The sequence below is a fragment of the Hippocampus guttulatus genome, chromosome 14 (genome assembly GCF_054856545.1).
Source record: "Hippocampus guttulatus isolate MCC_2025c chromosome 14, RoL_Hgut_1.0, whole genome shotgun sequence".
NCBI classification, from domain to species: Eukaryota; Metazoa; Chordata; class Actinopteri; order Syngnathiformes; family Syngnathidae; genus Hippocampus; species Hippocampus guttulatus.
Window position 1 is genome coordinate 13,019,715 of NC_141274.1, and position 21,965 is coordinate 13,041,679.

Sequence of the window (21,965 nt, forward strand, 5' to 3'; positions counted from 1 at the left end):
CGTGTGCTAAGTGGTTCACAAGTTTTTGGAATTCAGTTCAAAACATTCGCAAAGACATGGGAACATGTTCTGAGAGCATGCCAAGTGATTTTTTTTTCTTCTCTAGACAAGCACTATATTGTCATGGGATATGAGGTTTGTGGCCCAAAAAAGAAAGCAGGGAGTTGTACTTTGAAGAAAATATTAACAAAAATGCTTTTTGGGTGACGCTGGAAAAACGAAATCCAGAAACGCCAAACACAAATTAACAAAGAAAAAACGATGACAGCAACACAACGATCTGACACAAGGGACCCGGATGATACACACACACACGCGCACACACACACACACACTGTATATGCCACTTCTGTCGAAAAGAAGAAGTGGCATATGTAAAAGTCGAGCAGGCTTTAGGACCCAGCGGAGGTCCGATTGTGCTCTGTCTGTCGCCTGGGCTGCGTGGATGAACCCCGAGCCTAACCGGAGCGCTTCCCCAGCCAGTCCTGGGCAGAGCTGGAACCCGGAGCGTGCGGAGCATGAGAGGCGTCGGTCGCGGGCGCACGGAGCCCGCTTGACTCCTGAGAGCGCCACAAGATGAAGACACCGCTGGTAAAGGTTGTTTTGCATGATCTTTTTCCTTACATTTCAGTTCATTTTTAAAGGCATATCGCTCTCGCTCAAATCTCAGCTGCGTTGAGCGAAGTGCGCTCCAACAGCCAGCATAAGATCGCTGTGCTCACTGACTGTCGGATCAAAAGATTAGGTTCGCAACAATGCAGCCAACAGATGTGCCCTGCAACTAAGCTTTGATTGTGCTCCACCACCACCCCACCAAGTGTTTTGGGTTGATTATTTTACGCGCGAGAAGAGATTGTGCCTTTTTCGCGCAAAAAGAAAAAACATAAAGATCGATTTTAGAAACTACCTGTTTGCCACGTAAGAGTACCGTGTATGTGTGCGTGTGTGTGTGTTACAGACTAGCGAAATAACTTTAAAACATTCCCGATTCCGACCTTCAGAGACGCCCCTGAACACACCTTGAGTGTGATCGCTTCGTAGCACGAGACTTTCCGAGGGATTTTTTTTTTTACGTGCTGCTGATTAGGTTAGCAATGGAATTTAAATGGGAGTGAACTCCTAGAGTGCAAGGACTAGGAGAATTATACCTTCGAGCGCTGGTATTTTATTTATTTATTTTTGCTAAAGGGTAAAAAGTAGTCGTGTATTTGATGTAGGCATTAACTTGGAGGTAGCATCCGACTAATTTGAGCAAGGTGGTTATTGATTGGAGTTAGAACCGAAATTTACAACACGATAAATAATTAGGGTAAAGCGATGTGGGTGCGATTTAAAAAAAAATTGAGAATCTTTTTGATCATGTACAATTCAGTAGGCAGTTTTGATCAAGTACTGCAGAAGGATTTCTTTTCGTCATCATGATTATTCTGATCATGTAAAACTGGTGTTGATGAATGGTCAGGTAGAATTGGTTAAATCCGGTGTTTTTTTTTTTAAGTGATGGGTATGATAAATTGATTGATTTTTGTCGATAAAACATTATTTGATCCTGTAGAATTGAAGAAATCCAGCATTTTGATCAATGAGCTGGGCATGAGAAATAAATTTTGTCTTTGATATCAACCAGATGGGTATGATAAGATTTTTGCAAAATGTGATGAGCGTAAAGTTTTTAAAAGGGGAGTCCAGTCAAAATGTTTTCTTTACAATATGTTCTCTGTGCCCTCATTTGTGGAACTTGAATGAAGTAGCAAAAGCCACCCATGTTGATGTCAACTAGATGGCTATGACAAATAGATGCTTTTGATCACATCTGCATTTTAAATCAACCAGCTTTTCGACGCAGCACATGCAAACCCAACTCATTTTCGGACCACATTTTGCAATATTTGTTTTCCATCGGATGGCGACAACCGACTAAAACCCGCAACGTCTTTTCCCAGCGCCATGGTGTTGCCATGCTTGTCGTGCTGCTGCTGTGTGCCAGCCTCTTCCTGGTCTACAATGGCAGCTTTTACGGCTCCGTTCGGGACGCTAACGACACGCGAACGCGGCGGCAAGAGCAGCCGCCGGGGCCCACCGGCGCCTCCTTCGGCCCGGCCCGGCCTCATCCCCCGGCGCTCCAGGGCTACAGCGGCATCGTGGACCACAAGGTAAAGGGCCGCTGAGCCGCTGCAAACTATCTATCTGCGCGTGGGTCATTTATCACAATTCACCGCCCGCCTGGCATTACTCATTACTAGTGAGGCTACAATTACATCCCCGTACGCTCTAATTGAAACCCGACGCCACTCGCGCCGCCATCTTGATTCTAGCCAGGAGCCCAAAAAAAAAAAATAAATCAATGTGAGCCGTTAAATGATCGTGACACGCTGCATTCCGAGAGGCTGAAAGGCAAATGTTTAGAACTGCATGTAAATGCTGGCGGTGGAAAGCAGATACGATCGTCCAATCAAAATCAACCTAAAAAAATTAACAGGCACAGTAGACACCAGCTTTTTTTTTTTAAATAACTGCTTCCGTTATTAAATAATTTTCCCGATTGCATCCCTCAAAAAACAAGCGGGCGAGTCCTTTGTCACATGCGTTGGAATGGCGAAACAACTGCACCATATTTTCCATAATAGAGCGTTTTGTGCATCATCGGTAAATTATCATTTTTCAGAAAGCACTTTTTTTTTTCTTTTAATGCAACAAATGTGATTGAGGTCAGAAGGGAGTACAATTTATTCGACGCCGGCTGTGCAGCAGCACTCGGCTCTGATAAGGCAAAGAAAATTAAAGTTGGGAATGAGAAGGAAGAAAAAAATAAAAGTAAATAACCCGGTAAAGGCAGAGTGGGGGAAAAAGGTAGGGACAAGTGGGACATGACAAAGGATCGGCGCAAATGGAAAAGGGCAGACAATCTGAAGATGGAGTGTTAAATCTCACAGGAAGTACTTGTCTTGATGCCGGAATCTGCCAGACTGATATCCTGCAATCATGCAGGAGTGAGAAATGGCGGGGAGGGGTTGGGCATCGGAGGTGCAAACGAGCTTGAGAGATGTTGTCGGACATGATTGGCACCATGTGAGGACGATGGAAGGAATGAAAAAAAATCCTATATGCTCACTTGGAAGGAATGAAAATACTTCCCATTTGCGCAGTTCTCCAAATAAGACGCAAGGTGTGCTCGCTTCAAGCGGTTTCTTTGTCATAAAAAAAAGAATGAAAACATCGTATTGTACTTTTTAAACACCAAAATGTTGAGTGAAACCATGTAATGATGAAAGTCAGCTCGCTTAATGTTAACGTGTCAAGCAAAATGCCATAGATGGGCTAACGGAATTTACCACTGATGCTGCTGCAATTGTCATTAAAAAGAAACACATTACAATGAATTTAGTTGTTTTTTTGGGGGGGGGAGGCCGGAACAGATAAACGCACGCATTTCACTGACGCAAGATGATTTGAGATACAAGTGATTTAAATTACGAGTATGGTCACGCAATGAATTGAACGTGTGTCTCAAGATGCCACTATATAAAAAATTTTAAAAAACGGACGGACGCGGCCCTCGTTTCTAACCCCTGTTCTATACGATGCATTATGGAGTAGGTACAAGTCTTTTTTTTTTAACCCAGAGGGAGGTAATCAGCAACTGTCGCTAATTAGGCAAACTTCTTGCTTGGAGGAAAAGAAATGGCGACGCGACGGCTGACATTTCGGGACAATTTACCGGTGGCTTCTACGTTGTCGCTCCAAGGGAGGAATGACGCCGTTTGCGCCCCCAGACCCGACAAGGAGTCGCTCTCACCAGCGCTCGGGTGGCAGCTGCACGAGATGTTTAATATTTCACTAAACCATTCTTCTCCCGTCTTTTTGAGGGCACAGTCGTGCCATCAGCCAGCTGGAGAGCGAGACTGGGGGGAGCTCCCCAATTACATACGCGCGGCTGTCTGTCTGCCATTTAGAAAACATCAAACTCAAAGCGACGGACCATCTTTAGCTCCGAGAAGTCATGAAAGGCACGAAAATGTTTCGCTTCCAGCGGGATCTGCTTGCAACTTGAAGGCGGCGCGTGCCCCTGGCGTCAAGGCCTACGGGAAGCAATTACGGAAGATGATGGCAGGAGCATCTTGATAAGCGTTCCCTTGACGGGAGTAATCTCACACCCCGCGGTTAAGGAATCACGAGTAAAGTCATACATTTGTACCATAACGCCAGGGAGTGAGCAGAATGGTAATTCCGGGCCTCTTGTGTGTCAAAGTCTCGTGGCGATTTCACTCTCACCTTTGGCCATTTCGAGACAAACTGACCTCTTGTCCGGTTGCTTTCAACCACATAAACTAGACAGTTTGAGGAAGCCGGTTTCCCTTAACAACATGAACGTTAGCAGGAGTAGATGTACAAACAAACAAAAAAGGCTCAAGAAGCCATCCCTGAAAAGACAAAGGAGGAAAAAAAACCCATGAAAGCACCCGGTGAACGTACCGTACCGTAGCTGAGATCTGAACCCAAAACTGTGAGCCAAACATACAGAATGGTTTATTTACTTTTTTTTTTTTTGTGCCATGATGAGCAATAGTCGCTCGGCGGGTTCGTCTTTTTTTCTTCCTTTTTTTAATGAAATATAATGTATTGTTTGGCAGTCCAACGAAAAAAATGAAATTAATTGAAAAGTTGGAAGAGTACTTCTGCTGTATCTTTTCCAATGTTGCCAGCAGGGATTCAACTTGTCGCCTCCTGCAAGCATTTCATTAATAATGCTGCAGAGCTACCCCGTTTTGACATTTATGCACTGTGACATGATTAAAACAGTCAGTTTCAATCACGCAAAGTGATATAATCTATTACGGGCTCCGTCACGATCATTAAAACTTTATTAAATCGACCGGCAACATTTTAAAAATTCATCACCACGTACAAAAGAAGTTAACCACGGTTAATTCAAAATAAAATTAAGTAAAACTACTCAGTCTTTAAAGGTGAATGGAGTGGGCTTCTCTGCGCTGGTCATTAGCCGTTGGTAGTTTCAGTTAAATGCTACGCTATTGCGAGACTTCTATTGGCAGCAAGTAAATGTTTTATTATGAAGACCAATGTATGCGGCCAGTTTGCGATAGGTGGCAGTTGATAGTTGATAACAAATTGATGATAGCCGATTGCTGGGAACTGGTCGCTGACAGTTGATGGCAGCTGATAGTCAATAGCTGTTAGCTGCTAGCTTAAAGCGGAGGAAGATGATGGGTGATGGGCTATGGTTGACGGATCATCGCTGCTTATAATTGATCGATGATAAGCGATAGGTGATAGTTGAAAAACATGGCAGTTGATTGCAATGAATTCTTCAATGTAAGTGGCAGTTGGCAGCTGATAGTTATGATAGATGATAGTTGCGAGATAATAATTGATAGTTGGTGGGTGACAGTTGATTGATGATAGTCGAATAGCCCATTTTACTCATTGTTCTGCGCTTCCGCACTTTCCATCACATCCACTCCCACGCAGTAAACGAGACACAAAACGCGTCGCAAAAGAAGCATCATGCTCGTGTGCGGGTGTTGCGCGCACAAGGGGACAACATCAGGCGGGCGTCTGCGAGCATTCAAAATGTGATGTCGGCGAGGGCAAACAGGCCGTTCCCAATCTGGCGCAAGAATGCTGGAGATGAGCGTCACAAATCCAGAGGAATGAAGTCCCACGGGGCCAATTAGCGCTTCTTGCTAGGCAACAAGAATAACAACGCACGTGACAGGCGAGCATCAATAATTACCCGGCCGCTGGCTCGGCTTGACCTGAAGTGGCAGACACGAATCAGCATGTGTGAACTTCATGATCGTCTGCCTCACTAGTTGCCCGCTTATGTTAACCTCACACGTCAACCGTCACTTTTAATACATAAAACCAAACAGGGAAAATAACACATGGCCAATTCAATCTATTCAAAGCATGCTCTGCCAGAGCTTGGTTTCACAAAATATCCACTGTCAAACAAACGTCAAACAAAAGTACAAAAAAATGACACTCAGAAATCGTGAAAAATCAAACATATCTTTCCGCTCTCCACACCACACCACGTTCAACACCACATCTAGCATCTTCCTTTTGTCAACATATTAGACCAACAAAAATATATCCACCGAGAGTCTACGATGTTTGGAATATATCCAACTAAGTCGTGGGGCTTTCCGTGCCGTGATGAGAAACGCTAACCACCACCTAGCAAGCTAACCGGAGCTCATCTTGGGCTGAAGGACAGCTAGCAGATAGCGAGTCAATGGCTTCACACCCTCACTTGGTGATGTGTCATCCCAGAGACACTTCAGGGAACGTTAACAGTTCATTATATTTAATGGTGGCACACAACATTTAGCTTGTGGCTCACACTACAGGACAGCCATTTTGCACACATACTTCTTGCGAGTTACAGACCCACAATGTTTTGTGTTCCAAAATTTTACGGTAGTCTGATTAACACAAAATACACCATAATACTTGGGAACTTAAATAACGACACAAGCTCTTCTGTAAATGTTGGCATCCTGGGGAGATTGGGTTGGAGGAATAGCTAGATAGCTAAAACTGCATGTCCCAACTGCGTCGGGTCGTACGAGATGTGAATGAACATGCCTGTTCTTATGTGGGGGCAGAGGGGACCCATGCCCGATTCCAAAGTGTGTCATGTGGTGTCGTTCTAGCCATGCCTTCCTAAAAACAAACCCTGAAAAACTGAAATGGAAAAACAATTTTTTGGAAAAACAATTTTGTGCTTTATCTCCACACTTCAGTATGAAACACACTGAAGAGATATGGTGTGTGGAATTTACTCAATATTACTACATCAAGTGGTTGCACACAATAAAATAATTTGGATCTAGAAAAGTTTATGTAGCTGTATATGATAGATGGCGCTTAATTACCTTTTTGTGAAGTCGCTTCGCTGCATAGACACAGAATGGCAGACCGAGTTAATGGTAGTTGATAGATGACAGCTGATATGTAACGACACTTGGGAGATGATAGTTGCTCATTTTCGATGATTGCTGGTGGCTGTTAGTTGATATCTTATAGTTTCTATATGAGAGGTGGTAGATGATAGGAAAGTAAGGTCCTGTCATCAAAGGACCTCACCGAATCCCCTCAGCTACCCTTGTCCTACTTTTTCAACATCTTCTTCTCTGACACACACTACTTCTTGGTCCTTAAGGAGGGAGGAAAAATGAGAAGCAAGAAAAAAAGGGTCTTGCTTCTCATTTCCCTTCCAGCCCCTCTTCTGGCATTTCATTTCCCTGTCCACCTCTCTGTCTATCTGTCATGCACCCCCACTTCCTGGTCACTACCCATCTGCTCCCCGACAACAACAACAACAGCAACACAAAAATAGGTGTGAAAGCAGAAAAAGATCTTTTGAACCCCCCCGCTGAACAGCACCGTCTTTTGTATTCCAAGCAACCGCTGCTGCGTTGCCTGTGTGTGTGGTGAAAGCTGTCTCCTCTCCCGGCTGCATGGAGGTTACAACTGTGCACCGGAGGCCGTCGGCCTGAAAGGGAGCCAATTATAGCAAGGGGGCGGAGGGGGGACACAGCATGTTGCAACGCGGTGCAACTCCATTGTCTGCTCACTTTCTCTGTGCCAGAATCCAAACAAAGTACACTAATTGAAACTCACAGGCCAGTGGGGAGGCGTTGGCTGCGAGACAAGGAGAAAGTTCACCGCATTGTGCTTTGTTGAGGAGAAGTTTTAAGGTTTAATGGCGCGCTGTCCTGCCTCGTGGGCAGAGTGCGGGTGCCCGCGAGGTGGGCAGAGGTGCATGCTGAGTGATGACAGTGCACTGGTGAAAATGAAGCCCCTCAAGGACTGCAGTTGGGCCCCCGTGGTCTAACAGTTCTGTGGATGATACTGTCTCTTTCGCTCTGCAGACTGTTCTAGAACATCCTCAGTAAGAACGCATTTTTCAAAATGTTGTTTATTGATCCTCGCACCGCCTTCAACGCAATTATTCCATCTAGACCTGTGTCTAAGTTGAAGGCCTCTGCAATTCCATCTGTATGTGGCTGTATGACTTTCTGACAAGAAGAGAGCAGACATCTACCACTGTTTTGAAGACTGGTGTCCCACAAGGTTGCTGTCTTAGCCCATTACTTTTTAATTTATATCGATATGATTTTGCGGCAAAGCACCATAGCAAAAGTATTCTCAAATTTGCAGATGATACTACTGTAATCACACTCATTACAGACAACAAGGACACTTAAAGGGATGAGGTGGGGGAATTGTCCACATGGTGTCAAGATAACAACTTGTCTCTCAATGTTAATATCTACTTCAGGAAAACAAAATCTTGAAAGGTATCCCTGCTTACAAACATTCAGGTACCGGTGGTTGAAATTGCATTTTGTTTTAAAATATTGGGCATTCCGATTTCCGACTCACTCTCATGGTCTCTTACTGTTAGCTACAACAATACAATACAATACATGCAGATTTATATAGCGCTTTCACAACAGCGGACAGAATTGCTTTTTCAGATAGCTGGTTGGGAAGATGTTGCATTTCGGTGCAATCGACATTGTACGTTTTAGTACATAACATGACAATAAACTGAAAATGAATAATATTATATTCAATAATCTTGAATCCCGACTCGCATGCGACGAGCACCTTTGGCGAGCAGGAAGTAACGGGAAGTCACCGCCATCACATTAGCATTCAAAAGAAAAGCAGAAAAAGCTTGGAGGCATGGATTTCCACTCGTCAGCCTTCTTGGCGTGACGCTTTCATTTGTGGTGTGACAATGCTCATCCGTGTTCTTGCTGTGTGCCATCAGACTGATGTTACATAACGCCGCCGTCTGTCCCCCCTTGTTTTGGTCAGAATGTCGCACACAAAGAGGCGAATTAAATCTCCATTCGGATCTTTATTGATAACATCCACGCCATCGCACGCAAAGAAGCTTCGTCACACTCTCAACGAGGAGCTCGTCTCATCTCTCTCGACTTTATGACGAACGACGCCACACGTCTTCAAAAGGAGATGCGAACCACGCTTGTTTTTGCACTTCCCGCCTCCTCGCTCCGCACCTCACCTTCATTACCTGTCAGCCGAGCCACTATTACGCTTGCGACCGCCTGAAACGTCCGCGGGCAGCTCCAAATGAGCTCTCCCCATCACTCCCTTCGCCGAGCTCGCCCCGCAGCACAATGAACGCACGTTTGATGCCCGGGCTTGAGAGGCTGACGTTTGAGTCGACTATAATTGGTGCTGCCGCAGCTTCTCCACTCCTTGCTGCCTTTGGCTCGCGCTTATCGCTTTGTGTGAGGTATCTTGGATCCCTTTCTAACTTATCTTGACACTTTTGCTTACTCTTAAGAATGGAAACCACAAAAAAAAAAGAATAAATTGCATCGGATAATGTCCTGCAGAAGTGAAAGTTTTCTGGGCGTTGATGAGTTACACAACCACTAGAGAGGGCCACATTCATTCCTATGTTGTGAAATGACCACAATCATTTATTGTTTAAAGAAATACGTTGACATGTAAAATGTATGTCCTTTAAACCATTATTAATTTTACATGCCTTTAAAAAAAAAAGTGCATGCTCAGTGGCCCGCGTAGCTGGAAGGGTGTTGGGATGATGTAGGGGGCCTTCGGAAATACGCTCTGGGCGCGCTTTGCCTCACTTTGAAGGTTTAGAGGAGTTATTTTGGTTCTCTGCCTCATTTGTGTATGTAGACATCAAAACTTGAGGTTTTTAATCACCTGACGACATCCTGAAGTTGTACCTAAGCATTTGCTGTACTCCAATCGACTTCTACAGTGCCTTGAGAAAGTATTCATACCCCTTCTGCGGCCCCTTCAATATAGATTTTTTATTATTTTATTTTATTATTTTATTATGTATTTATTTTTTGTCGTTGCCCTCCTATAGGGTTAAGATCAGGGGATGTCAAATATTTCTCAACTGTGGGCTTGTGAAGCCCTGTGAGACGATATTTTGTTGAGAGTTTAGGTGACGGACCCGCACAAAGTAACGCAGAACACCACGTTTTTCACATCTTTAAACCCGTGGATCATTTCCATTACACTTAACTGTCGTGTGCCACTTTGTGTCATGAAAAAAAACCCTCAAGGGATATTAATACTCTTTCAAGGCAGTTGTAGGGTACCATACCACGGAAATACTGTACGTCCCCCATCCAACAGAAGGCTGGTGAAAAATTATTAAAGTTATTCTGGTTCTCTGCCTCACTTTGAACCCTCGAAACAAGAAAAATGGCAATTTTGTTGCACCAGACGACGCCCTGCGGTGTGGCGTGATTGCCATCTTGTAGCATCGGCCAATTCTTCACCACCCGGTGTGCTCGTGAGCTGGCCTTCACTGGCTCCCTCAAACCATGCCCCCCCCCACTCCCCACCCCCGTCCCCCATCTTGCTCCTCGCCACCCCCCGCCAAATAATCAATAACAACACCGGAATGCTATTTCTCTGCTCTGAGGGGGCATGGCATCCATCAGGCGTAATGGCCCACTCGCAGTCCTCCAGGGACGGATCTGGACGTCGGGAAAGGAGCAATTATCGGCTGTGTTACGCGTGAGCGGCTTCGGCCCTGTGAGCGGCGAGAGCGCGAAGCCAATCGGGGAAAACAACCTGGCGATCATGTGCGTTACAGTCGTGGGCCTTTTCTACCTCTGTTTCATGACCTATACCAATAACAATCAACGACGATAAACAAAGACACGACATATAAGTATCCAAGGCCTTTCCGTCATGTAAGGGTAACGTTGTGCGGTAGTAACACCCAACGACAGCTGCGCGACAATGTGCAGAGTCATCGAGCAGACATAAAATGATCAGTGGTGCAATACAATCCCACGACGGTTGTGCGGTTGGTGCAGATAATCGTGGCACCATTTTTTTGGGGGGGTGGGGGGGGGACTTTGGGTGTGCAATCATACAGAAAGTCGAGTCACTCCAATTCCGATACGTGCATAATGCTCCTCCGACGCAACACAATTCACTGCAGTTCAGATCGAATTGAGAGAGTTTGGTTCTTGTAGCGCTTGCATATATGAAAAAGAAGCTATTTGGCTCGCAAATAAACTAATCCATCACAAGAGACCATTTGCTGTATCCGTATTATGTCCCAAGCAAAAGCGGTGCGGCTGTTCCATGCAATCAAAAAGACGAAGAAAAAAAACACAATTAAATGAAATGTTCCTGCAACCGTTTCATTCGCCGCCATGCCTGTTTTCATGCCTCTCTCGATGCGTTCCTCCAATGAGACAAAATAGCCCGACGGCGATCATAACCGCGTCCGTCTAATCAACCAGACAGGGAAGGTTGTTGTGCTCCCGGCGCTCGGGGAAATACAAAACGAGCAATTTCAAGCGCATCAATGATTCATGCGAGCCGGAGACGTGAACAATGTGGATTGCTGCTGATTTATTAGCAAGACGGGAAGGTTTTGTTTAGCCTCGGCCACACAGTGGATGCTTTGCTGGGAATAGGACGCACAGCTGCGGGTGTGAGGAGTCACAACGTGGCATAGGTCACATAACGTCCGTTGTTATGCCTCACCACTAAGAGCGAGTTAAATAAATCCAAGCTGTCAATACTCGACTACCTGGAATAAGTCACGTGACTCAATCCACCCATTTTCATTTCAACAACTGAACGAGATCATCGCATGGGCGAGCTGGCACCTATTCCAGCTGACTTCGGGCGGAAGGCGGACCACACCCTCAACTGGTCGCCAGTCAAGCGCAGGGCACATAAGGAGACGGAACGACCACTTGCACCCACATCCACACCGTCGCAGGGCGGTAAACCGATCCGATGCCGCCCGTACACAAGTGAGGCGAGTGTTCCACGACAGCGTCGGCGACCACATGACTCCACTTATTCGGTTTCTCATTCTGAATAAGTCATGAGATTGCGGTTATTAGGGCGGCCCGCCTGGAATAAATCAAAGCAACTACGGGCCCTCCTCTTGGATTAAAAAACAGGATTTCAGCTGTTCACTCTGAAACAAAGTCAATCAACCAAAAGATCAACAAAAAAAAAAATCAATTTGTTAGGACTCTCCGCCGGGAATGAAAAAAAATATATTTTTGTTTTTTTTGAGGATTAATTATTGATTAATTATTTTGTCATTTTATGTTAACTGTTCTTTTGATGGCAGAGCGGGCACCCGCAGCGGCTCCTCTCTCTTCTGAGCAATGTCATTTCATCTGTGCTGTACGTTGCACATGTAACACATTTGACAATAAAGTTGACTTGACTTGATTAATCCAGATGTTGGGACTGTCCAGCTGAAATAAATCACGTGACTTCAGTCGTTACGATTCTTTGCTTGGAATCAATAAAAAAATAGTTTGAGGATGATCCTCCTGGAATAATCACATGACTACAGTCGTGGGGACACTAACGCTTAGAATACGTCAAGTAACGCCACTTGTTCAGACGCTCTGAGCTGAAATGAATCAAATGTCTCCAGCTGTACGGACGTTCCACCTGGAATAAGCCGTAAGCATTCACCTCTTGGATTAAGTAAAACAACGCCTGCAATGAATCAAGTGACTCTAGTTGGGGGGGTTTTTTCTTCTAAAAGTCAAATGAATTCAGTTGTTCTGACGCTCCGCCTGGAATAAATCAGACTCCAAATCACCCCAGATGTTAGGACGCCCCAATTGGAAGAAGTCATAAAACTCCAGGATTTAGGCCACGCCATCTGGAAGAAGTCAAATCAATCTCGTTGTCAGGACGGTCCGCCTGGAATGAGTCAAACGACTGCAGGTGAGATGGAGCGTCTTGTTTCTCAGTAATAACCTCCCCGAAGAGAGCGATTGGTGGCCAGCGAGGCGATGCTTCTGGAGACACGAGGAGCTCTGAGAGGCATTTAGTGGCCCCTGGGTACAAATAGAATTTCCAGCCTACCTCCGCTGCAGCTAAGCTACGCTGGTGCCAGGTGCGGGGGGGGCTGCCCTAAGGTGGCAAAGACCGCCAGGACCTCATTAGCGCCACGTTTCATCAAGCACCAAATGGCTCCCGTTGCTTCCATATAGCCCCCGTTACGTTTTTTTGTTTTTTTTTTTAATCCCGACTTTCCGCATTCTTCTGTTCACTAGCCTCCGATCATGAATCGGATGATCAGCGTTCACCACTCGGCTATGATCGTTCTCGCCTGTGTTTGTAATGGCTAAAAACACAATGTAAATAAATGTCACTCTATTGGCATCATGAAGAGTTTTCCGCCGTGCATCTCACTGACTTGCAGCGCTGTGAAAGAGAGAAAAGCGCATCAAGCATGTCGCGTAGCTAGACGGACTCGTCTCGGGTTCTAGCCTACAGTTGTGTTGTATATTTCACATTATTTTGTGCCGCTGAAATATTGCAGTCAATGACACACGTCAAGTGGGACACCAATTCCGTGCTACTGTTAAGCAATGGTGCTGCTATAAATAGATATAAATGAGATGAGACCCCCCCCCCCCGCCACCACCCACGGATGTGAGCTTTGAAACAGAAATGGACACATTATTTTGCCAATCCGTCCTCCATCCACAACCTGGGTAGTAGCCTTCCGTAATCGTCCCCCCCATCCTTATACACGTAATAATCGTCCACTGTCCTTGTCCTTTTCAACTCATTCACTCCCAAAGACGTTTTTAAACGTCTTTTCAGACTTGGTCTAGAATTGGCTGGTGCTGAATGAGTTAAAGTGCTTCCGTCCCAGTCCACCCCCCCCCAAAAAAAAGATCATCCGTGCATGACAATGGAGGGGGGGGGGGCACAATTAATACCCTACAGATGAGACAGCACTTACTTTGCTCCATATTCGCGTAGCACTGCTGAGCCCATCTTGAATTTGGCGAAACACATCAACATTTGCATTCCAAACGATGGGAATCATATTCAAGACGTTGTTTGAATAATACGTTGTATTCATTTTGAAGTTGTATGTCCGCGACCAGACTTTACGGAGACCCAGTCGTAGTCAAAGCACGATTCTATATTGATGTCTGCATGGCTATATTAGTCTGCCTACTGAATTAGCGCGGCTGCTGTATTTTAACAGCTTATTCCTCCTTTGACCAGCCTCTCAAAATGCACTGCCGGACGTGCGCCCTGGTGACCAGCTCGGGCCACCTGATCGGGGGCGGGCGGGGCGAAGAGATCGACCGGGCCGAGTGCGTCATCCGCATGAACGATGCGCCCGCCGCGGGGGGCTACGCCTCCGACGTGGGCCGCCGCACATCCCTGCGCGTCATCGCTCACTCCAGCATGCAGCGCGTGCTCAGGAGTCGCAATCAGCTGCTCAACGCCAGCCAGGACGCCGTTTTTATCTTCTGGGGGCCCAGCAGCTACATGCGGCGTGACGGCAAGGGCCTGGTCTACAACAACCTGCGACTCATGAGTCAGGTGCTGCCCGCGCTCAAAGTCTACATCATCTCCTGGCAGAAGATGTTGCAGTTTGACGACCTCTTCAAGAGGGAAACTGGCAAGGACAGGTAACGGCTAAGACGCACCGCCGAAAATCTTTTGATGACGGAGCAACAGACGGCCTTTGACCAACTTGACTTTTTGGCTCAAGTATTACTGAGAGTTTAGTCTTCAATAAACCTCGAGTGGTTGCGTTGTCATGAACAGCAAGGCTAATTCAGTTTTTGATGGAATCCTTTGGATATTGTAGTCATCCATGAAAAGCTAGGATCTTTTTTATCTTCCGGGCGGCCCGGTGAGCCAGTGGTTCCCGGGTTTGGTCCCGGCTCCGGCCTTGCCCTGTGTGGAGTTTGCATGTTCTCCCTGGGCCCGCGTGGGTTTTCTCCGGGTACTCCGCTTTCCTCCCACATTCCAAAAACATCCATGGCAGGCTAATTGAACACTCCAAATTGTCCCTAGGTGTGAGGGTGAACGCGGATGGTAGTTCGTCTGTGTGTGCCCTGCAATTGGCTGGCAACCGGTTCAGGTTGTCCCCCGCCTACTGCCCAAAAACGGCTGGGAGAGGCTCCAGCACCCCCGCGAGTCTTGTGAGGATAAAGCGGATCGGACAATGGATGGATGGATTTTTATCTTCAGTGTTTTGTCAACACTAAACAATTCTGATGCTTAAATGAACCAAGTGTGCAAGTTTTAGGACACGGACAATTTATTCTTCAGTGACCCCCAAAACATTTTTATAGCTTGGGAAAAAAATGTCTCCTCTGTGAATTCCGATGTGCTGCGTATGCCTGTTTTTGTCAACATTGAAAACAATATTGAGAAGAATGCAAGGCCCCCAAAGAACTCCATTCTGTGGGTGCTGTTCTCGTGAAGGTTGGGATTCTAAACCATTTGGCCAAGTTCCATTTAACGGAGCAAAAAGCCTTGACTAAGGTATTTATTCTACTCTGTGCCCTTGTTGTTGAGTTGCGCCTCTCCGTTTTACCTGTTCAAGGAAACAATCTTCCGTATAATGGCTTCCAGGAAGAAGTTTCATAAGACTAGAAAAACAAGCTGAGGGCTAACGGTGAATAAAAGCAAAATCAATTATTTTCATCCTCCGCGCCTGAGCTTCTGTTCGGCGTGTCGGAGCAAATTGAACGCCACTTCGGTGAAGACGGACGCCGCCGAAGAAATTGCCTTGTGCGGGGGAGTCCGGGGTGAGCAGCTCGGACATTTATCCCGCCCCGGCGACTTGAATCACGGCAAATGTTTGCCGTGATTAAATGGCTGCTGTTCTCATTTCCCGTTTTACCGCCGCAGCGACATGAGGAATTAATGATTGTGAAGAGTGGAGGGGTGTTAACTCGTTGTTGCGCATGCCAGGTTACTTAAAAAAGAAAAACGCAAGGAGACTCTCCGGGCAACATTTTGTGCAATCAACAAACCTGCGTGCCTGTTTGTATGCTTCCACGATAAAGATTTGACTTTTTTTTTTCTGCCGTTACGGCGTCAAGATAATTAACACAGCGGAAGGAGTGTTTCGACATCCGCCTATTTTGATAACAGCAGCAGAGGAGCGAACAGATGCCTCTCAGTGTGAGTTCAAGAGGCTGATCAAGTGTCTTTTTAGAGCAAAATTCATCTCGTTTTTGCTCATCGGTCATTAATTTCGACAGGGGTGGGCAACTGGTGACCCGCAGTTGAGTGGCCCCTTGATTAATCCTAGAAAAGTTGAAAAAATAAAATAAAATGGTGGGGGGTTGGAAGGTGATAATTGAGTGAATACTCGTGGCTAATATAAAACATTTTGTGTGAGTTGATTTTGGTGAAGACAAAAAAAATGCACAAAATGAGTTCTTGCGCTTAATGTTCAGCAGTTTTGCGGTTTCCTTGAATGGAAAGTTCTATGCAGGTTATTTTGTTGTTTGCAAAAAGTGGGTCTTTTATATGTACATTGAGAAATGGACTATGAACTCTGAAATATGACATATTTTGCCAAAATGGTATTTTTGGCATACAACTGCTTCGAAAGACGGCTGCGTATCGAGACTTGACTGTAAAATAAGACATTACAAAGCAATATTTCGACAGTATTGTCCCACTCCTAGTTAATGATGATTGATATTTGACATTTGACGCTTGCATGATGCTACCGTATCATATCAATATTTTGAGGCGACCGATATTTACCACTTGGGTATCTCGACTGGACGCTGGCAGTAAACGGTATCTCGGGTATCACTATTTTGCACCACCGCTAGCATAAACGGATCGACATTTGACGTGTCGGGATCAACTCCATCATATTTATATTTTGTCCTCTTCCGAATTAAAATAGGAGCAGGATCTGTGACTTCTGGAGTTTCTATTTTGATTTCCTCAAAACTCACCAAGGAACCGTCATCGCATTTTATGTAGATTTGCACATTAAAAAAACAAGTGCAGGAAGCTCGTTCAAAGTTCAAACACGTGCGGCAAAATTAACACAAAATCAAAAGAGCTCGTTAAATTGTTGGATTGCGGCGAGAAAGTAGCCGGCAAACATCAGATGGAGGGGATAAATATTTGTGTTTGCCCACTGGCGGCTCGCGACATTTGCTTCGGTGTTATTCTTCGTCACGCCTGTAAACACGGCAACGATAAGCACGCGCGGGTTCCTCGAGAGGACGTTGCCTCGAGAAGATGAAAGACGAGAAGCAAAAACAAAAAAAACGAATGCATCAGCACTGCGGCTCACCCTGACACTGGCTGACAGCTTTTCTGTTTGTAAACACAGATGATAATTTAGCCGTGAATGAAACTAACAAGGTAGCAGTTGTCAGAAGGCGTCAAAGACCAAAAAGTGTTTCTGTAAAATTCCAGAGACATATTAGTGCCCTCAATAAACGTAATCTGGAAGTTGTTTTCACAAGCCTCAAAGACATTTTAATCTTCAGTGAACCTCGTGTACTGTAAGTTTTGCTAAACAGAGTAGACAAGTTGGCATGAACCAAACATGGCACACGTCTTCCTAAACAGACAATTTAGGGTTCAATAAATCAAACCCTTTTTTTTTTCCACTTCATACTATCTTCAGTGCTTTTGTAGACAAATTGAGTTTGGTCTTCATCCATCTATTTTCCGATCCGCTTGATCCCCACAAGTAGTAGGCGGGGGACAGCCTGAACCGGTTGCCGGCCAATCGCAGGGCACACACAGACGAACTACCATTCGCGCTCACGCTCACACCTCGGAACAATTCAGATCGCTGTTTTCATAAGCCTCAAAAACAACTTGGTCTTCACTTCACCTAACCTAAGCTTTACTGTCAGGAAAATAAAATCGGGTCTTTTGTGCTACATTTTTCCTTTTCATTTCAAGCTTTCACAGAAAGCCGAACTGTTCTGTTTTATTTAGCATTTTTAGCGATGCAAGTTTTTCAATTTTTTTTTATCCATATGGGTGCGGTGTTTATGAATGTTAAACCCTAAAAAATCCACAGCAAATCTGACATCTGATCATTTGGCAGCGCCCTTTTAAGGCTCTGAAGGTCTTTTCAAGACACTTATTTCTTTCTTTTGCTCCAAAAAATTGAAAGCCCATTTTAGGGTAGTGCAAAATCGTCTGTCTGGTCATCCGTCATTGTGCGCTCTGTCCTTGCGCCGAGTGCGTGCAAGGCCACCTTTCCTGATGAAGGCTTCCACGATTTGACAGGCTTCATTTGTATTGCTCGATGCACGGCGGCGCAGCCGCGTATTTTAATGACACCGCGGAGCAGCGTGAACGATCAAGGTCCAGATTGAGACGAGTCCTCACATAATCACATGCAAAAATCAAACATGTTTCCATTCATCAAACCGTCGCCCTCCCCCTGTGTCGCAGGAGGATATCCAACTCGTGGCTGAGCACCGGCTGGTTCACGATGACCATCGCCCTGGAGCTGTGCGATAGGATCAATGTGTACGGCATGGTCTCGCCCGACTTTTGCAGGTGAGAGAGTGCTCGAGGTGCATCCAGAATGTGCGCATTATGTTCGGCGTTCCTACGAAAGCAGCATCGTTCATAATTCAGCAATATCTGAGGTATTAGTGACAGATTAACGTGAACAGGGTATCTCTGAAAAGGATTTGCTCGAGTAAAATGAAGGACTAAGGATTAAGGGCCCCCCCCCAAAAAAGGTGGTATCGTTTTAGCGCCATGAAATTTGCTAAGGAATCCATTACATGTCACCCTCCAGCAGCCCCCAAAAAAAACTAAAAATCAAAGTACAGTATGTGCACTCTTAACCTCCTGTAATATTCAACCACCGTAGCCACATAACATCACAGAGCATCTCTACTTGTCCATTGCAGAAATGCCAGCAGCGATATCGGGGGAACGTGCGATGTATCGCATAAAGATCGGATTTCAAATCATCGGTCCCCATTGAAATGAATGAAAATGCTATGAATCCGTTCAAGTTTAACCCCGATTTTAATATGTATTTAATTCGGAAAAATAGCACTCAATATCATTGTTTGTAAACAGACTAATGACAATTAAATAGAATGTGAAGAATGAAACTGTATGCGCATCAAGATTTAATGCTACAATCCAATTCATTGCGTTGTTCCTTCTGGTGTGCCAACTTTGGCATTCGTGCTTTTTACAGTTCTCGAGGCATTCAAAAAAAATGAAGGCGTTGGCGACCGTCTTTCCTTGACCACACAGAGTGGGAACAATGACCCGCGATACAGCACAATTATAAGTCTCCGAATTTGCTGCTTCAGACATTCTTTGACGTGTTTCCACAGCAGGGATCCCGAGCACCCATCGGTGCCCTACCACTACTACGAGCCGCGGGGACCCGACGAGTGCGCCATGTACATATCGCACGAGCGCGGCCGACGGGGCAGCCATCACCGCTTCATCACGGAGAAGCGGGTCTTCGCCGACTGGGCACGGACGTTTGACATCCATTTCTACCAGCCCGACTGGAGCCCCGCCCCTCTGCCGGCGAACCGCACCGTGAACGGAGGAGTAACCAAGGGATGCCAAACGTGATTGGATGGCATACCCTTCCCAGAGAATGCGAGGAGTATCAACACGAGACGACGTTGATCCTGATTTACACTTGTTGGGAAAAACATTTCATGGCTGCTGCCAAAAGCGGCACACGAAAAGCGTTCAAAGTCGCAAGCCCACGTTTTTTTTTTTTTCACGCTGCGAAGGTGAAGTAATATATGGAGCCAGCATCATCGTCTCATGCTCACTCGGGAGAGCTAGCAGCAATGTCAATCATTCTGTGTGTATGTGTGTGTCGGCAGTGTAGGCACTGATAGCAAGTTCAATATAAAGTTAAACTTTTGATGTTTTTCAAAGATGGAGGAGGGCGGCTGTAATGAGGTTTCTTTTTTATCAGGGCACATTCAGACCCAACATGTTTCTGCTTACTTGCCAGACATGTTGCATTTTTGACTACATTTGCATTTAGCACTTTCGAAACCACCCCAATGTGATCGCTATCGACAAACTTCATTTAAACTTCGATCCAGAGTCAGCGCGCAGGTCGATTTTTTTACCATGAAATCTTATTACATTTACAAGGCGGCTAGCACCATGGACAACAAATCTGGACACCCCCCCTCCCGAATAAGGTTTTTATGGCACTAATTGACGAATGACGCCATAAGATGGTGGGAAAGGTCCACTTTTGTCTAAATGAAGCTCCTCAACTCACACCATCAAGATGCCACCAGATAGCAGCAAAGCGAGCTCCCGACTAGTATCTTTCTTATGCTTGCACAAAAATAGGTTGCGCTGTGAAGATACAGCCACTTAAAGCCTTCGGTGGCTGGAATCTATCAAACCGCTCACATTTTCCCCATCACGATAACGAGGCGCTCTAAATTGGCCCACCAGTGTGAATTCCTTGTCCACACGTTGGCCATCATGACAAGACTCAACAACCTCTCCCCCGCCCCTTCCTGCCCCTACCACATCTCTCTTCCATCTTGTCTTTGTGATGTGCGCTCACTCGCAGCTGACAACGAGGCGCTCGAAAGCGGCCACAGTAGCCCGAAGCCCTGGTCCAGATGCTGGCTGTCAAGTTAAAATTACGCCATATGCCACGAGTGCGCGCACGGCCAACAATAAGGCACTCTAAAGCAGCCACAACAGTGGAAACCTGAAGGGAAGATGAACTGTCCCAGTGAAAGCAAAGCGATCTGGCTAGCTGCACATTGAAATATATTAAAAACTAATCTCCGAATTCACATGAGCCCCAGTTGGAACGTGCCATCCGAGACAAGACTGGCGATGCTACATTGGAAAGCTTTTGTTTCGCCTCCGCCATTGAACACCATGAATCGTTCTGAGAATTTCCCATGAGAAACGGTGTAGGAGGACGGACCCCTTTATCGCTGCTTGCAGCTTTAATTGCTTTTATGTTTGCGTGGGTATTTTGCCATTCAATGTCTCTATTTTTTACTTGAAATTTTACTGTTATTTCTTTGTACGGCGGCTGCCTAAGAATGAGCACCGTCTCCGGCTAATCGTGTGATGGATGCCGCTACAAGTCACGCAAACACTGCCGTGTCACAGCAGACAAGAGGACGATGAAGATGGAGCGGCCACCGCGTTTGCCGCGGCAGACTTTTCTTGGACGAGGACGTGACATGGCAATCGCTTGCTGAAGTGCACTTTTATCTCGCTGCATATTGAAGACGCTTTTCACCGCCACTTCTCCGAGAATCAGGTGTCAGTGGGGTTGAAAACAGCGAGAAAAGGTTTTCTAACGATGCATCTTTGTGTCGAGCCCCCATTGATTTGGGCCTCATCTTTGTGCAGTGAGTCATGAGAGGAGCCACGGTCTCAGACGAGGACACAGCCGAAGGAGGTCCTTTGTGCTCTTGTATAAAAAGATCCATGTTGCTCGCAAGGGCTGCGTGACGAGCGGCGCGTGGATCACACGTTTGGATTATTTTAGGTTTGTCCCAATTAACGTTCAACTGGGAATGGGTTTGGGTTTTTTTTTCCCCTTTGTCAATGTTCTTTCTCTGTATTTATTCTGGGAAAATTCAGTGTCAGCAAAATGGATAAAAATGTTTAAAACATAACGTCAAACTCAGAGGTGTTGTGCGTCATTTTATATACTGTATATAAAGAATATAAAGAATATGAATAATATATATATAAATATAATATGACTTTGTCATGCTGATTAGTCATGTGACTTTAGTCCGATGCTGCCTATATGGCTTGCGAGTTTCGAACTGCCATTTTTTTTTCTTTTCATTCAAAGCACTTACGATGACAAATGTAAACATTTGGTATTTTACCAAATCACCGCTTCTTCCATAATTTCATTTTTTCTTCCACATACTGAGAAATATATGTCAAATATTTTTCGGTCCTGCTTTTTCATCAATTAAAATGGATTTTAAGTCAGTGTTTGTATTTTTTTGCTTAGGCCACACGAAAACCAATTCCAAAGAAATTGGAAATCTATTTCAACCCATATTCAATTAGAGATAGAATATACATCGATAGATATTTTATGCTCAAACTCACGAACACTGTTTTTTGGATGGGATTTTGAC

General features: G+C 45.4%; 2 protein-coding genes across 4 annotated transcripts in view; one reads left to right on the plus strand and one right to left on the minus strand.

Annotated features, from left to right (window-relative positions):
• Positions 1 to 21,965, minus strand: part of pigk (phosphatidylinositol glycan anchor biosynthesis, class K) — a 53,890-nt gene that overhangs the window by 14,461 nt on the left and 17,464 nt on the right. The window lies entirely within an intron of this gene.
• Positions 263 to 21,813, plus strand: st6galnac5a (ST6 (alpha-N-acetyl-neuraminyl-2,3-beta-galactosyl-1,3)-N-acetylgalactosaminide alpha-2,6-sialyltransferase 5a). Of its 2 annotated transcripts, none has more exons than XM_086128804.1 (5): positions 263 to 597; positions 1,944 to 2,153; positions 14,080 to 14,492; positions 18,268 to 18,375; positions 19,179 to 21,813. In XM_086128804.1, exons 1-5 carry the CDS (start codon positions 577 to 579, stop codon positions 19,426 to 19,428), a joined length of 1,002 nt encoding a protein of 333 aa, XP_085984930.1. In that variant the 5' UTR covers positions 263 to 576; the 3' UTR covers positions 19,429 to 21,813. The 2 variants fall into 2 exon arrangements, with proteins under 2 accessions (XP_085984930.1, XP_085984931.1); XM_086128805.1 differs by having other exon boundaries at positions 264 to 591.

Bases quoted from the DNA above. Each gene is read 5' to 3' on its own strand.
- st6galnac5a (XM_086128804.1), top strand. From the start codon at position 577: ATGAAGACACCGCTGGTAAAG. The intron at 598-1,943 runs GTTGTTTTGCAT...GTCTTTTCCCAG, and splicing joins TGAAGACACCGCTGGTAAAG to CGCCATGGTGTTGCCATGCT. The intron at 2,154-14,079 runs GTAAAGGGCCGC...TCCTTTGACCAG, and splicing joins GCGGCATCGTGGACCACAAG to CCTCTCAAAATGCACTGCCG.